This window comes from Cricetulus griseus, chromosome 7, assembly GCF_003668045.3.
Source record: "Cricetulus griseus strain 17A/GY chromosome 7, alternate assembly CriGri-PICRH-1.0, whole genome shotgun sequence".
Lineage (NCBI taxonomy): Eukaryota > Metazoa > Chordata > Mammalia > Rodentia > Cricetidae > Cricetulus > Cricetulus griseus.
In genome coordinates, this window is record NC_048600.1 from 44463152 (window position 1) to 44480316 (window position 17165).

The window sequence follows — 17165 nt, forward strand, 5'->3', positions numbered from 1 at the left end:
TAAGCAGAAACCCTGTCTTAAGCTGAGCAGTGGTGGCACTCAGGAGGTAGAGCCAGATGTTTTGAGGCCAGCCTGGTCTATTTAAAGAGACTCCATCTCAAAACAAAAGAAAATTCTTTTAAATTGAGGTGAAAGTCACACAAGTAGCCATTGAAGAAGGGCCCTGGCTTCATTCCCACCACAGTTGGTACTCGGTGTTCTGTGTCCCTACTCCTCACGATCTGAACTTCTAATTGTTGTCTGTCCAGAAGGGAGAGGCAGGCCTCTCCTGGCCTGTCTACCACTGTGGATATGTGTCTTCAGGGTTAACAAAGGCCAGGGCAAATATAAAGAATTGGGCTGGGCGGTGGTGACACACACCTTTAGTTCCAGCACTAGAGAGGCAGATCTCTGTGAGTGCGAGGCCAGCCTGGTCTACAGAACGAGTTCCAGGACAGCCTCCAAAGCCATACAGAAACCTTGTCTCGAAAAACAAAAAGAATAAAGAATTGTAAGGAATTGGATGGGGGCGGCAGCAGGCTGGGGTTGGGGTGCATCACTAGCACCTGACCTAGAGCTCAGAAATGGCTGTTCTTTGAGTATGAGCGTCAGAGACGGGGAGCACCTCTTGTCTGATCTATAGTCCACCTGCCAGCCGCTGACACTGGCTGTGCCTGGGGGAAACCCGTCTTTCCTCTTTTGCTCCTCAACAGTGGAGCTCACAGAGCCCAGCTGCTGTCAGTAAACCCTCACTGCTTAAGCTCTGCAGCCCTGTCATTTGTCACCCAGTCATTGATTTCCTGAAGTCCCCAAAGGACTGCAGTGAATGGGTAAAAAACAGGCCCCAGTTCCCAAAGACTTTGACTCCCCCACAGTACCTGGAGATGTTGGTGTTATTCAACGGAACCTGAACGACCACTTTTCTTAGGTGTCCACTAACATTCTCTGGGGCAGATGATGCCAGCTCACAAAGGCTAAAGCATATAGTGTGTTCTCTAACCAAGTACAATGAGATTGTCCCAGTAAACATTTCTACATACTAAATGAGTCAAGAAATGAAACTGGTACATATACTAAAGTGACAAATACAGTGCAGGGGGGAATGTCTGTCTGTCAGTATGTCTGTATGTATTTGTGTGCTCTATTCCTTAGTCCTAACAAGTTTATAGCTTTAAACACCTGTTTGAGAAAATAAATTGTCTCAAAAATGCAGGGTTTTACCTTAAATAAGAAAACAAATGCAACCCAAAGGATCAGAGAAAAAGCTGGAGACAGCACTTACTGAGCACTTGCAGTGTCCCTGTCCATCCCGAGTGAGCCAGACATTCAAAGTCAACATGATGGCTCCCGCCTGTAATCCCATCATTTAAAAGGCTGCAGCAGTAGCATTGCTTGGGTTTGAGGCCAGCTTGGGGTACGAGCAAATTGAAGGACGGACTGAGCTACAGAGTGAGACCTGTTCAAAAGTAAGGATAAAAATGATAAAAATCGTGAAGGAGGAAATTACTCTTGCTCCTATGGAAGTTACCAGGGTTTATGAAGGGGAACCAGGAGAAAACTAAAATGAAATGGACAGATGCCTAGACAGACGAGAGCCACCTCAACTGGCAGAAGAATAATTAACTGGGGTGGTAAGTGCCTGCCAACTACTTGAGAGGCTGCAAATTGAGGCCATCTTGGGCAACATAGCCAGACATATGTGTATATGTGGGGTTTTGTTTATTTCAGTGACAATGGATCGCTCTTTTGCTGAGACTGGTGTCAAATTCATGATCCTCTTGCATCAGTCTGAGAGGGAGAGTCCCCTGGAGGTGGCTTGTGAACACCTTATACCAAATTGACATCTCACAGAAAGCAGAGGCCACATGGCCTTGATGGTGTGTTCTGACACAGAGGATGCTCCCAGCCCAGTTCCCAGGCTAATGTTTCTCTGATACCAAAGTAGATATCACACATATAAAACAAAAATTCTTACTATTGCCAACCTAAGTTCAAGTTCAGCAACACTATATGCCATAACCATGTGGTTGACCACAGGAAATGTAAGGACAACCATTAGCCATGTGAATAGAGAACAAGACCTATGGGACCATCTCATAAGGGTGCTTGGCAAAGCCCAACACTAATTCACAAAATCTCTCTCTCCACAAACACTGTCTGGAGCTTTCTTGGCCTGAAAAAATACCGGTGTGTGCTTTAACTTGTTGCTATGAGAGATCTACAGACCTGGTGATATCAAACCACAGTTTGGAGATTGGAAGCTGACATGACTCACCAGGTGTCATCAAGGCTGTACTCTTGAAGGCTCTAGAAATGTGTCCTTGATCTGTCTAGCTTCTTAGAAGCTGCCTGTGTCCCCAGGTCACAGCCCTTCACTCCCTGCAAAGCTGGAGACAGTGGCTGAGTCCTGCATGGGCCTCCCACGTCACCTTCCAGATCCAGGATCCTGTGTTTACTTGGGCCTCACTTGGGATCTCAGTAAGGTCAATTCTCTCTGTTACATAATGGTCACAGATTCCAGGGATCAGGACACGGGCATCTCTGGGAAACATTGCACTGCATCTTAGAAGTTTGTGAGAATCATACAGCCAGATCACAGTTAATGGCACATGACTTAATTCTTCTTATATAGGGGCAGGCCACTCCACAGGGCACTGCACTAAATCATAAAAGGCATGCCAGAATTTTATAGATAACAACTTGGAGAAGGTAAATTAATGACACAGCCCTACACAGCAAATCCCAAGGGATACTGCTTCACACTGGGCAAAGTCCTTGGGCTGTAAGGTAAGAACAGATTCTTTGTATCTCTACTTAGTAGTAAGCCAAAAGTAAAATAAAAATGGTTCCATTCTTAGCATCAAAACTAATAAAAACCATTTTATTGAAATGTAAGGTTTACATGTGGAAAATGGCAAAATGCTTGTAAGAGAAATAAAGGGGCTACCCCAGTGGGCAGATGGCCATGCACACCAACCAGACAAATGTTACTGAGATACTGGCTCTCCACAAACCGATCTTTGGATTAAAAGGTACAACCCAGCAAGATTCTAGCATGTGTTTGAGAAAGTAACAAGCAGATTTTAAAATTACACAGTGATTCAAAGAAGCTAAATGAGCCAGAACAACTTTGAAAAGAACAAGGTTTGGGGGCCTCAGACTACCTGAAGTAGAGAGCTGCTGCAGTGACTGGAGCAAGGACAAGGTCGGCCCGAGGCTGTGGAGCAGAATCCAGAATGAACCATCATGCTGTGTCCAGGAGCAGCCTTCTCAACAGGCAGGCTGGGCAGCTCGGACCTGTGCAGGGGAAACATCAGTGAACTCATAAAACATGCATAAATTAACTGAGAACCAAGGAGCAGCAGAGAACCAAGGAGCTTTAGACTCTAACATTAGAGGAAGGAGTGTAGAAAATACAGGGTTACACATTAGGCAGGGCTCTTAGATGTGACACACAAGTCTTGAGTCAGAAGAGAAACAAACTGATCATTTAAATCAAATTTGCAATAAAAAGACATTCTAAAAAATAGACAAGTTACAGACAGGGAAAATTTACAACTCTTACATCTGATAATATGTGACATCTAGTCTCAAGTTCATAATGAAGTCTTAGAAAACAATGTAACCCAGAGGCTGGAGAGGTGGCGCTGTAAAGAGCACTGGCTGGCTGCTGTTCAGTTCCCATCACCCACATGGTGCCTCACAACTGTCTCTGCCTCCAGGTGCAGGGGATCCATTGCCCTCTTTTGGCCTCTTCTGGCACCAGGTTTGCATGTACATGAAGGCAAACACTCATAAAAATATTTTTATAACAAAAAGGGCAAAGAAAAAGGGCAAGGAGACTACCTTTTCATAAGTGATGAAAGAAGGACCAATAACACAGGAAGGGAGATGCCCCAACCAGCAAAGTGCCTGCTCCGAGAAATACGGATCTGGGTCTTCATGAAGACCCCTCACCCACATAAAGCCAGCTGTGGCAGCACATGTCTGTAACACTAATACCGTAACCCGGTGGTGGAGATGCACCCATCTCTCGGGCTTTCTGGCCAGGCTCAGTTTGAGTCCTTGCCTCAAAAAATGTCAGAAAAGTGACTGAGAAAGACACTTGACATTGGCCTCAACCAAACATGACTGGAGTTAAAAAATGTCAATGTAATGATGCCTGATGATATTCTGCTATACACATAGATTGGTGCCTAGGCCTGAAACAGAGGCCAAAAATACTTGAAAAAAGACAGCATCATCAACAAACAGGGATGGTCAATGTGGATAGTTACATGAAACTTAATTCTTACCTCTTATGCTTACAAAACTCAACTCTCAATGGACTAAGGACCTCAACACAAGACCAATTCCCTGAATCAGGGAATATACTTCCAGACAGGAAAGGGTTTTTCCAACAGGCCCCTGGTAGCACAGGCATAAACATCAACAACAGACAAATGGGACCACTTGAAACTAAGAAGTTTCTGTACAGAAAAGACATTGTCTTGCTGGGCGGTGGTGGCACACGCTTTAATCCCATTACTTGGGAGGCAGAATCAGGAGGATCTCTGCGAGTACGAGGTCGGGCTGATCTACAAAGCAAGTTCCAGGACAGCCAGGACTACACAAAGAAACCCTGCCTCTGAAAAAAAAAAAAAAAAGACACCATCATTTGTGTAAAGAGACACACTACAGAATAGAAAAAGATCTTAATCAGTTGTACATCCGACAGAGGGTTAGTATCTGGAATATACAAAGTACTAAAAACAAAACCCTGAACTGAACATCAAGAAAACAAGCAACCCTGTTATAAAATGGGGCATAGAACCGAACAGTTCTCAAAATATAAAATACGGAGGGCGTTGGTGGCGCACGCCTTTAATCCCAGCACTCGGGAGGCAGAGGCAGATGGATCTCTGTGAGTTCGAGACCAGCCTGGTCTACAAGAGCTAGTTCCAGGACAGCCTCCAAAGCCACAGAGAAACCCTGTCTCAAAAAAAAAAAAAAATATATATATATATATATATATATATATATATATATATATATATACGACTGAGAAGGTAAAAAATTGTTCATCTGGGACTAGAGAGATGGCTTAGCAATTAAGAGCACTGGCTGCTCTTCCAGAGGACCTGGGTTCAATTCTGAGCACCCACATGGCAGCTCACAACTGCCTGTAACTCCAGTTTCAAGGGATCTGACACCTTCACATGAATGCACATACAATAAAGTTAAATTATAAAAGAAAACTGTTCAGCAAGCTTGGTGGTGATAGCACTCACATTTAATCCCAGCACTCTAGAGGCAGAGGCAGGTGGATCTCTGTGAGTTTGAGACCAGCCTGGTCTACAAATAGAGTTCCAGGAAAGCTAGGGCTGTTATAGAGACACCCTGTCTCAGAAAACAAAACTAAAACCAAGAAATTCATAGGCAAATGGATGGAATTAGAAACATTATGACCTTTAACTGCTAGCTATAGGCCACAACCCAAAAAACAAACAAACAAGTCATTCTGAGTGAGGTTACCCAAATTCAGAAAGACACGCGTTGTTTTCTCTTGTTTGTGGACGTTAGCTCTGAAGCTTCAGATGTGTGTTGCATCTGGAATACCCTCAGATGTCTGGAAGTTACTAAAGGGCCTTGGAGGGGATTTCAGGTTTTGGAGGTACACAGGGCTCAAGGGGAATAATGGGACAGGGAGTTATGGATAATGGAGGTGGGATGGGACAGGCAGAAAGGGTTAGAGGGATGACTAACACTAAAGGCCTCTTGAAAAAGCAACCTGGAGACCTGCTGCCATACAAGATTCCTAAAACATATACGTGTATGGAGAGTGCTGGAGAGAGCTCAGCCCAGGAGTACTGGCTTCTCCCTGAGGTTGGATTCCCAGCATCCACACAGCACTCCAAAACTGTCTCTTAACTGCAGTTCTAGGAAATGCCATCTTTGGGCCTCCAAAGGCACCAGGCATACATGCAGACATAAATACACATAGATTTTAAAAATTTGTTTTAGTGACACTGCAAGGGCACAATATCCCAATTAGACACCACTTGCTAGCAAACAGAAACTCCAATACCAGGGATGGGTTCCCTCTTTGTGGGTTATTGACCATTAAAATCCCATAGACCAGCACTTGGGAGGCAGAAACAGGTAGATCTCTATCTACATAGTGAGTTCTAGGACAGACCTCCCCTCCCCACGAGCATTACAGGCCATTGCCAATACTCTTGGCTACTCTCCATGACTGAAGATCCCATACTGGACTCAGAATATGGAGAAATCAGGCTGGTTACTCACTTGGGATCTTTGCCCCCGACACCCAGACGTCACAATGTATGGCGAAGCCTGTTGAGATGGCAGCTGCACCAGAGACAGTGGCAAGTCCTATCTCTGAGGACTCGGGAGGAGCAGGGATTGGGGTCTAATTCCAATACAGTCATTTTCCAGACAGCAAGAGAACAATATAAGGTGAGCTGTCAATAGCAATATAGAAGGTTATAAAGGTGACTGTGAGGTGCCTAAAGGGGCATGGTTAGGTACAAATGCAAATAGGAGTCAAAATTCTAATCTGATAAATCAAACTACATAAAAAACGAAGGATTAGCTAGCTGGTCATGGTGGTCTTTTCTGTAAGCCCAGCACTCTGGACAATGAGGCAAGAGGATCATTGTGATTTGATCATTGTCTGGACTACACAGCAAGGTCCTGTCACAGAAATGCAAACTAAGCCTCAGCATGGTGGCTTAATCCCAGCCCTTGGGAAGTGGAGGCAGGAGAACCAGGATTTTAAAGCTACATCTGCTACTTATCAAGTTCAAGGCAAGCTTGGGCTACCTGAGACCTTGTCTTAAAAAAACAAAAAACAAAAACCCCAAAACCCCACTAAAACATGGAATTACTCTGGCTGGGGGAGTGTTAGAGCCTTGCATATTCAGGTCCTAGCTTCCATACTAGCACCGTGTGTGTGAACACACAGACCTTAGTGGGACCACAGGTGTGTGAACACATAGACCTCAGTGGGACCACAGGAATGCAAAGCCTAGAGCTACTGCCAAGGACTTGCATCTGGAATTTAGAAATCTCAGAATCACAAATGATCTGATAGAAACTGACAAGAGGCTAAAACACAAATGTGCCCAAACCTCTGGGTCTGATGGCTGGACTGCTTCAGGGTGCTCCGCCTAACCAGGGACCCAGAAAACACAACAGGACAGCCAGCTACCAGACACAGAGACAGGGCCATTAGGGAAGACATGTACTGCACGGTGGACCCTCAAGCCCTGCCCCACAGAAACACCCAGATCCCCTTCAGGCCTCACAATCCCCATCCATAGCTTCACTGTGAGTGGTCCTGGATGAAGCGGCTGAGTGTCCATCTTGGGTGACATCTGGAGAAGCAGATGTGGTACGCTCTGCATCTACTGGCATATTCAGGGCTAGACACAGGCCCAGCCCAGGCAGCCCAGGCCGCCCAGGCCCCCCAGCCCCCCACCAAGGCTCCCCAGGCCCCAAGCACTAGACAGAATAACTGGGCTGTTGGGGAGCAGGGAACGCTTCAGTTGTTTACTGTGCTGTGTGGCAGCAGGGCTCAGGAGGCTGACTTGAGTCTAACCAAGCTGTCAAAAGCCTGTTACGGCTTCCACACCACATACAGTGTGCCTGGAGTGGACAGGAAGAGACCCTAGCCCAGAGTAAAGCAGGGACTCATGGGCACTGCTGCCTGTCCCCTTTTCCCAACAGAGACTGAGGCTGGCCACTGGCCCCACAGCCCTGCTGAGGCCGCACTTTTACTGTGTAAACTGTTCTGTGACTCTGGGCGGAGCCCTACCCCTTGCCGATCTATAATTTCTCAGAAAAGAAGCTGAGGAATAACCTGGAAAATGCCCTAGAGATGGGGCACCATAGTGGAAGCCATAGCCCCCTGACCCTCCCAGACCTGTCCACTTCCTCTGTCTGCTTAGAGATAGGCCCTAATGGCCCTCAACCCCCCAGAGAAGCTGCCCCTCCTGAAACTCAAGCACTGCCTTTCCTGGCCCCTCCCGTGTGCATTCCCACCACCCAGGCAGGGCAAAGGGACAGAGCTCAAGGCACGGTTTGCTAGGTTTGCTGAGCTTCGGAGTGTCCTGTCCGCCAGGTCACAGCTCTCAGGCCCTGGAGGAAGAAGCTGAGATGTGGCTCCAGCAGGGTGAGTGGAGCCAGGGCCAGGTTGAGTGCCCCTTAATCTCTCCCAGGGCAGCCTGTTTCCCTGGGGCTAGGAAGTAGTAGGTAGTTAGACCCTCCTTGCTGAAGAGGACAGCAAGAAGCCTGTGGAAGCTGGCTGGCCCTGGCCCTTAAGACCTGGGTGCCCCACTGTCTCTCTGGCAGCCTTTCCTAGGAGGGTTGTGTTGGGGAAAGCAAACATGAGGAAGCTGGTGGCCCTGCCAGGTGTTCCTAGAAGAGGCCCTGGGGGGAGGGGCAATGGCCAGACATCAGCTGACCTAGAGGTCAGAGGGCTGAGACTTGGGCCCTGGACAAACCCCTGGGCTAGGAAGCACAAATGATAGGGCCCACTCCGGCTGTTAAGAAACCCCAGCTCAAGCCAGGCTGTAGTGGTACACACCTTTAATCCCAGCACTCGGGAGGCAGAGGCAGGCAGATCTTTGTGAATTCAAGGCCAGCCTGGTCTACAGAGTGAGTTCCAGGACAGCCAGGGCTACACAGAGAAACCTTGTCCCAAAAAACAAAAACAAAACAAAAACCAAAAAAAGAAATCCCAGCTCAGACAGCATGCTAGAAACATAGGCGGGGCTATAAAGAAACAGGCAGCACCTGCTTACCCTGACAGCAATCTGCTCAGTATGAGGGTGAGTGGAGGATTCACCAGGACCTGAGAGAGCCCCTAGGGTACCCTCACCTTGGCTGAACTTACTTGGAGACAGGCCTCTCTACTTTGAGCACCAAATCCTGTAAGGCTACTCCAACAAGCCTCTATCTTCAACACCTACAGAAGAAGCCTTCAGAGCCCCTGAGGGAGACTTTCTCCCCTGCACCCTTTGCACCCAGAAGTCCTGCTGTGGAGACTAGCTACCCAGCACGAGAGGGTTAAAGGAGATGAGTGTGGGGCAGGGCCAGCTTAAGGTTGCCAGCTGCTGGCAGTGAGGAAATCCACAGGGCAGCGGCCCTCTCTCACTGCCTGCCTGCAGCCAGTTCTGTACAAGGCACGATGGCCCAGAGGACAGGTGAGGAATCCATGTCCCCTGCCACTTGCTCTGAGAGGAGCTGGCCCTCAACCCTGAGCCCACTGGGAAAAGCTGAACTTGGTGGGCTGGTGGGATTTCTTGATTGGGTCTTGGATACCACTAATCCTGACACCAGGGTCTGTTACACTTTCCCTTGGTGGTGGTACCGGGGAGGGGTGGGGAGGACCAAATGAAGGCAGGGCCAGCAGGAACAAGTACCTAACCCCTGGAGTATGACAAGGTGCAGAAACGAGGGCTCAGTATTCCCCACAAGCCTACCTCACAGCTTGGTGGGATAGTGTAAGCCGAAGTCTGTGACCCTTCTAGCTACTGTTCTTCTTGGGGGCCTGGCCCTGGGTGAGTAGGAATCCAGTGTCTTATTCCTTGCCTGCCTTTGTCGCGCTACCATGATGCCTGGGGCTGCCCCACGAAGTCTCACTCCAAAACAACCATTACATAGTTATACCGGAAGCATACTGCATAGGTCCGCGGGACATAGTGCTGCCCTGCCCAACCTGAGCTGGGGCTCTCAGCACACCCGAGGTGGATTTATAACTGAGGGGCCAGCCAGGTCCATATGAGTTGATGTGTGGTTGAATGGACCCCATTCTTCTGCCAGCAGGTGGTATAGCCTGCATATAATGGGCGGGGGGGGAGGGGAAGGGGGGAGGCAAATAGCACCAGTGTGCTTCCCCCATCTGGGGGACTAACAGGTAGGGAGTGCCCAGCTTGCTGTCCAGGCACCGAGGACCACAAATGAATATGAATATGCTGCCCGGGTCTATTCCAGAATATTCTGGAATGGCCAGGTTTTGGCCAGCAGCTCAGTTTTATTTTTCAGCCTGTTGTATATACCCCAGAGGACACACACTGCCACATAGCCTAGTGGCCAGGGCCCAGGTTGCCTGTGAAACCAGGGTGAAATGGAAGAGTCAAGCCCTCGGTGTCCTTGTAGTGAGATGGGGACCACCACTTGCTGGTTCCATGAGTTGCAAAAGTGAAGTTGCTTCAAAGGATAGGATCTGGCTGTCCTACCATTGTCTGCTTGGTCTCAAAGTGGGATGACCACAGGCCTTAGTGCACAAACAACACCCTTCTCTTACAGTGGCTGGGGACTAGGGAAGCCCAGGGATTGGCTCATATCCTGGGCCACAGTCCTCTGGGCACCTCCTTGCCAAGCCCTTCTCCCTACAGGAGGCCCAGTCCTGGTGGTGCTTCTGGCTTTTTTGGTGGCACTGGGCCCCTGTGACCTGCAGGAGACAGACCCTGGAGCATCAGCAGATGCTGAGGGCCCCCAGTGCCCTGACATCTGTACCTGCAGCTATGATGACTACACAAATGAGCTCAGCGTCTTTTGCAGTTCGAGGAACCTCACACAGCTGCCTGACGGCATCCCAGTCAGCACCAGGGCCCTGTGGCTTGACGGCAATAACCTCTCCTCCATTCCCTCAGCGGCTTTCCAAAACCTGTCCAGCCTGGACTTCCTCAACCTGCAGGGCAGCTGGCTGAACAGCCTGGAGCCACAGGCACTGCTGGGCCTGCAGAACCTCTACCACTTGCACCTGGAGCGTAACCTGCTCCGGAGCCTCGCTGCCGGCTTATTCACACACACCCCCAACCTGGCTTCACTCAGCCTGGGCAACAACCTCCTGGGCCGGCTGGAAGACGGGCTGTTCCAGGGTCTTGGTCACCTTTGGGACCTCAACCTGGGTTGGAACAGCCTAGTGGTACTGCCCGACATGGTGTTCCAGGGCCTGGGTAACCTCCGTGAGCTGGTGTTGGCTGGCAACAAACTGGCTTACCTGCAGCCTTCGCTCTTTTGTGGCTTGGGTGAGCTGCGAGAGCTGGACCTGAGCAGGAACGCACTGCGCAGTGTTAAAGCCAACGTCTTCATACACCTGCCCAGGCTGCAGAAGCTGTACCTGGACCGCAACTTTGTCACAGCTGTGGCCCCTGGTGCCTTCCTGGGCATGAAGGCACTGCGTTGGCTGGACCTGTCCCATAACCGTGTGGCAGGCCTCTTGGAAGACACCTTTCCAGGCCTGCTGGGTCTGCATGTCCTGCGCCTGGCACACAATGCCATCACTAGTTTGCGGCCACGTACTTTCAAAGATCTACACTTCCTAGAGGAACTGCAGCTTGGCCACAATCGCATCCGGCAGCTAGGTGAGAAGACATTTGAGGGCCTGGGGCAGCTGGAGGTACTGACACTCAATGATAACCAGATCCACGAGGTCAAGATGGGTGCCTTCTCTGGCCTCTTCAATGTGGCTGTTATGAATCTCTCTGGCAACTGTCTGAGAAATCTCCCAGAGCGGGTCTTCCAGGGTCTGAGCAAGCTGCACAGTCTGCACTTGGAGCACAGCTGCCTGGGCCGCATCCGCCTGCATACTTTCACTGGTCTCTCAGGGTTGCGCAGGCTCTTCCTCAGGGGCAACAGTATCTCTATCACTGAAGAACAGAGCCTGGCAGGGCTCTCTGAGCTCCTGGAGCTTGATCTTACTGCCAACCAGCTCACACATCTGCCCCGTCGGCTCTTCCAGGGCCTTGGCCAACTGGAGTACCTTCTTCTCTCAAATAACCGGCTGTCAGCACTGTCTGAGGATGTCCTGAGCCCCCTGCAGCGGGTCTTCTGGCTGGACATCTCACACAATCGCCTGGAGGCACTGTCTGAAGGCCTTTTTTCACCACTGGGGCGGCTTCGCTACCTCAGCCTCAGGAATAACTCTTTGCAGACCTTTTCGCCACAGCCTGGCCTGGAACGCCTGTGGCTTGATGCCAACCCCTGGGACTGCCGCTGTCCCCTCAAGGCTCTGCGTGACTTTGCCCTGCAGAACCCCAGCATTGTCCCCCGCTTTGTTCAGACTGTTTGTGAGGGGGATGACTGCCAGCCAGTCTACACCTACAACAACATCACCTGTGCTGGCCCTGCTAATGTCTCAGGTCTCGACCTACGAGACATCAGCGAAACACATTTTATGCACTGCTGACCCTGGCTACTACTGGCCTGGTTTGGCCTACTGCTATCCTGTGGTCAGGACAGTGTCTCACTGTTAACAGATTAAGCTGGCTCTTGAAGCCAGCAGGGGGTTGGGAGAATACCTGCCCATCTCTAGGGGACGGGTCCTGGGCTGCTTGCTCACTTCCTAGAATCATGGCAGTACTGGCATCTATGTGGCCTAAACTCAGAAAGGGTGGGCACAGGCCAGGTGCACAAGGGCTCAACCAGGAGGTGAAGTTCTCAGCAGCACTCCCTGCTGGCAACAATTAAAGCAAGACTAAGCATGGCTTGTGACCTTGAGTGTGAACTTGGGAAAAGTGACCTGTGGTCTTCTTGTCCTTTGTCCCCACCCCTTCTATCCTGCCCTAGCTCTGCTTGAGCCCAGTCTGTGCCTTGCTGGTGTTGGGAACACATGTACCACTTCACCTTGCTGTATCCATGTCTTCTTGGGCTTCTTAGGACCCTCTCCTCCAACCTAAAAAGTCTCCCCAAACCCTGGCACTGCATTCCTCCCTCAGAGCAATACACTGTGACCGGGTGGGATTCTCACAGCTGTCCAGATCCCAGGTAGTCAGAGCACAGGTATGAAGGTCACCACACTGTCCCATTGTTGGACAATAACAGTGATGCCAGCCCGGTGGTGGCACACACCTTTAATCCCAGCACTTGAGAGGCAAAGGCAGGCGGATCTCTGTGAGTTCGAGGCCAGCCTGGTCTACAGAGCAAGTTCCAGGACAGACTCTAAAGCTACAGGGAGAAACCATCTCGAAATACCAACCAACCAACCAAGCAAAACCAGTGATGCTGGGGGTGGGGGCAGATAGAGTTGAAGGCTGTGCTTTCCCAACTGATTGCAGGACCTCCTGCAAGGCTCCCCAGGCCCCCAGCCTCTCCTGAAGACCTCAGCTTTGCCCCAGGAAGAAGTAACAGGTCACCATCTGCTTTGCTTTCCAGAGCTTTCTTTCCTGACCTTTTCAGGAAGGAGAGGACCTGTCATACTTGAACACCCACCCTATGGCTTCCAGCTGCCCCAGGCCCTCAGCAATAGGTTTCTGAAAATACAATATGCCAACACCCATTCTCCAAGACAAGACAGATGTCCTCAACATGTCTTCAGGCCCCTCCCTTTTATATCATTACTGATATTGTTTGTTCCAGCCTTACAGTGTAGCAAAAGCCATCTCACTGAGGACAGAGGGGTCTGGATGCTGGGTTCTTCACAAGGTGGGGTGGTACGTTTAATGGCAGATTCCTGTATTACCAGATGTGCCTGTAAACCACACGGTGTATTATAGACAGCTCCAAAGTACAGCCCTTGTGCGCACTCAAAGTCATACAGGATGAGAAAGTATTGTCCAGCTTGTATATGGTGTGGCTGTCTGAGCAGCCTGTGGATCTGGGGCAGAAGGGAATAGGGCTGGACAAAGCCCATAGGCTGGAGGCAAAGGCTGCAATTATCTCAAGAAACTAGAGCCCAAGCCATCCCCTCAGCTACAGACTAGTGGGAAATGTCACCACTGGAAAATGTCACTGGGCCTGCAGGAAGATCTCTGCGTGGAGGTAATCACATAGAACAGCCATTGCTCTGGCCAGCAACTGCAGCAGGTCCCACTACAGTCCTGAGGACCTCTGCTCCCAGAGTTCCTATAGGCTGTAACAGAGCACACAGCACCTGGAGGCTCTCTGTCAGGAGAGCAGAGCAGGCATCCTGTGCAGAACTTTCTGGGCTATGGAAATGAGTGCAGAATACGCAGTGCTCTTGGGAAACTCCTGGATGAAGTCACAGCCCTCCTCCAGGCTCCTGGTAAGCTGGGGATCTAGCGGAACAGAGCCTGCAACAACAAAAGCCAGGGAAGGGCTGACAAGATGGCTCAGTGGGCAAAGGTGCTTGCTGCTAACCCTGATGACCCGAGTTCAATATCCAGAACCTACCTGGTAGGGGATAAGTGACCCACACAAACTGTCACCTGACCTCCACATGTACACTGTGGCATATGCACACCCACAACCCCCTCCCTGATCAACAAATAAAATTAAGCAGAGACCTAGCAAAAAACTGCAGCAGATGAGGAAGATGCTGGAAGCTCAAGCTGCTGGCCATGGTGACCTCCCACTTAAACAATGTGGGACAAGTGGCAGGTGCCTGGTATCCTTGACACATGCACTCCCAAAATATAGCTGGGTAGTGGGCAGTCCACGTAGCCTCAAATTGGACACTTACACTGAGGCCCAATACTTCGGTCAGACCCACTCAGAAGCCTGGTAGATGGAATTTGGAGCCCCAGCTGGCTTGTTCTTGACACTTACCTAAAAAGGGGACTCCTGCCAGCTGGGCCAGTTCCTCTCCACCGCCCCTGGAGAAGACATTGGTGCACTCCTAGGAAACAAGGGCTGTGAGGGTCCAGTTTGCAGAGCCAGTCACCAGGCTGAGGTTCACGGCCAGGGTGAGAGCTCCAGCTGGTCCAGAGACAATGCCCAGGTACTAACAGTGTCCTCTCTAACCAGGAAGTAACTTACCTGAACTGATGGGCAGGGGGCCTACTTACTCAAAATCCCTGACTGCTTGCCCTTTATTGTACCCCCTCAGACCCTAAAATAGCCCACCAATCTTCAGAGACTCACAGCGCAGTGTGGGCAGGCGAAGCCGCTCATGTTCTCTATGACCCCTATGACCTGCAGTCCAGTCTTCCTACAGAAAGTCAGCTCCCGCCTCACATCCCCAACAGACACTGCCTGTAGATTAGAGAGAGGGGGCCAGTCAGCCACATGTCAGCCAAGAAGCAAGTAACCAGAAGAGAACATGGCCCACCACAGCCCAGCCCAACCAGAACACAGACTCACAGACAGACAGACACCCCCCAGATGTGGATGGAGGCAAGGCCAGTGGTACCTGTGGTGTGGTGACCACGAGGGCTCCCAGGGGCCTATAGGGGCGCAGGGCTTCCACAGTGGCCATGTGCTCATCAGAAGTCCCTGGTGGTGTGTCCACAACCAGATAGTCCAGCTCCCCCCAGGCCACGTCAGACACAAACTGCTTTATCAGTGCTGTAAAGACCCCAGAGACCAGAAGTAACCTGATAAAGGGTTAGGCAATAGATGCCCATTTTGTCCAGCCCCAGGATCCGCCAGTTGCTACCGGGCAGCTCCCAGGGAACAATGGGACTACCTGCCACACATGGTAGCAAGAGTCCTTGATCTGCGAGGTAACCGGGGAGGCAGAGTTTCTAGGCCCCCCTTGCTTCCCAGCAGCTGTACCACCTGTAGCTGACCCCCTCGAAGGCCCGAGGAGAGGATGGAACCTTGAGTCTAAGGGCTTCTGTGTCCTCAATGGCCTGGAATGAGACACCGTGCCAGCACACCCAGGAGCAGCAAGGCATTCACTTTAAGTGTGCTATTCTTCCCAGGGAGCCTCTCACTGCAGTCAGGGTGGCTTAAAATTACTTCCTTGAAGCAGTTGGTCCAGCACACACTGTGGGGCCTCAGATCCATGTGTTGAGTGAGGACAAGGCTCTCAGTAGACCTCCCTTCCTAACTAAGAGATGAACTTGGAGTGGCTAATGGTTTCACAACAAATGCCAAACACAGCTTCTCCCTTGATCTCGTGTGACTCTCTCCATTCAGAGGCTGATATAGTTGTCACAGAGTCTGTGAGGGGCTTCTTAGGACATAAGGGTATGTATATTCTGCTGGGTGGGCATGCAAACACAGTGGAAGCATTCCAATGGGACAAAGTCTCCAATACCAAGAGGCCAGGGCTGGATTCTGACTTTACCCAAAGGAAGCAGCCACGAAAGACAGGAAAGTAGCCACAATAAAGAGGTACTGAAGAGTCAACTGGGAGCTCCTCCTCACCGAGTTCTTACCATGTTTCTTGGGACCTCTCCACACCACTGCCTCATCCGGGTTTTCCAGCAGGAAGCCCACAGACATGAGGGAGATGGTCTTCTCCTGATCCACAAAGACAGGCACCCAGCCCTGGTCACACTGGTGCACTGCCTTGCCTTGTGCACGGAGCATGCGTGGGATGCTGGGACCGCATAGGTCTACATCTAAGATCCCCACCTGAAAGAAGGCGGATGCTGAGGGGTGGAAAGAAGCCTTCCAGGCTTGCTGGGAGCTAGAGAGAGTAAGTGCGGCAGGTGCCGATCCTGGTGGGAGCCTCACCTTCTTGCCCTGGTGGCGCAGCGCCAGGGCCAACTCCGTGGAGATGGTACTTTTCCCAACGCCCCCCTTTCCAGAGAGGACAAGGATGATATTTCGCACGCCGGCCAGGTTCCCGGGCTCTGGTGAGGAACAAGGGTTGGGGTGTCCGGGAGAGCGACAAAGACAAAGTCACCCAGGTAGAAGGTGTTCTAGAAGTCCCAGACCTGTGTGGGTCTCACTTCTGTTTGAAGAGGAGCAAATGAAGGCACGTGCACACGTGACGCCGTGTACGAACGCTCATTTATGATAAATCCTCAAACCGCCAACTAATTTCAACAGACACAGAGGAAACTAATAGAGTTTAGCACAGCTAAGCGGCACCTGTGCACGAATGCAGACTCCACGTCAGAGTCCGCAGAGGGCTTCCAGCTCTCTGGGAAGAGTAAAGCTGAGGACCCAGAGCAGCCTTAACCGCCATGGCATGCATCGGCATCTCTGGCCACTCTGTGTGCAGGCCGCCGGTGAGCCGCTGCACTCAGCCCGCCTCCAGACTTCCCCGACCCCTCACGCTCGGCCGACCCGCCTGCTCACCAGCCACCGCCTCCATCCCGCCACCAGCTGATCTTCGCGGCTTCCTTCCGCTTCCTCTCCTAACTCTTCGAGCTTTGAACCAATGGCAACAAGAGTCCGCCCCGTATCCTTTAGCCAATCAGGTCACCTAAAGAAGGCCCGATCCTGGCAACTGATGATGACGCCACGGACACAGATATACTTCCGCATGCTTGCCCAATGGTGATGCGAGCATCTTTTTGACCGCTCTAGCGAGAACCAGT

At 50.8% G+C, this 17165-nt stretch overlaps 2 protein-coding genes across 2 annotated transcripts; one reads left to right on the forward strand and one right to left on the reverse strand.

Annotated features, from left to right (window-relative positions):
- The first annotated feature begins 9857 nt into the window (after positions 1 to 9857).
- On the forward strand, positions 9858 to 12656 carry Igfals (insulin like growth factor binding protein acid labile subunit). Its single transcript, XM_035447708.1, has one exon. The coding sequence runs from the start codon at positions 10250 to 10252 to the stop codon at positions 12176 to 12178; it is 1929 nt and encodes a 642-aa protein (XP_035303599.1). The 5' UTR covers positions 9858 to 10249; the 3' UTR covers positions 12179 to 12656.
- A 733-nt stretch (positions 12657 to 13389) lies between these two features.
- Nubp2 (nucleotide binding protein 2) lies at positions 13390 to 17039 on the reverse strand. Its single transcript, XM_027425010.2, has 7 exons — positions 16924 to 17039; positions 16354 to 16472; positions 16053 to 16251; positions 15080 to 15234; positions 14812 to 14922; positions 14497 to 14566; positions 13390 to 14021 (listed from the first exon to the last, which is right to left on the reverse strand). The coding sequence occupies exons 1-7, from the start codon at positions 16937 to 16939 to the stop codon at positions 13876 to 13878; spliced, it is 816 nt and encodes a 271-aa protein (XP_027280811.1). The 5' UTR covers positions 16940 to 17039; the 3' UTR covers positions 13390 to 13875.
- Between the last annotated feature and the right edge of the window lie 126 nt (positions 17040 to 17165).

Coding starts and splice junctions, on each gene's coding strand:
- Igfals (XM_035447708.1), top strand. CDS start 10,250: ATGACCACAGGCCTTAGTGCACAAACAACACCCTTCTCTTACAGTGGC.
- Nubp2 (XM_027425010.2), bottom strand. Junction 16,252..16,353: donor TGCGCCACCAGGGCAAGAAG/GTGAGGCTCCCA, acceptor GCCTTCTTTCAG/GTGGGGATCTTAGATGTAGA. Junction 14,022..14,496: donor GGCAGGAGTCCCCTTTTTAG/GTAAGTGTCAAG, acceptor TTGTTGTTGCAG/GCTCTGTTCCGCTAGATCCC.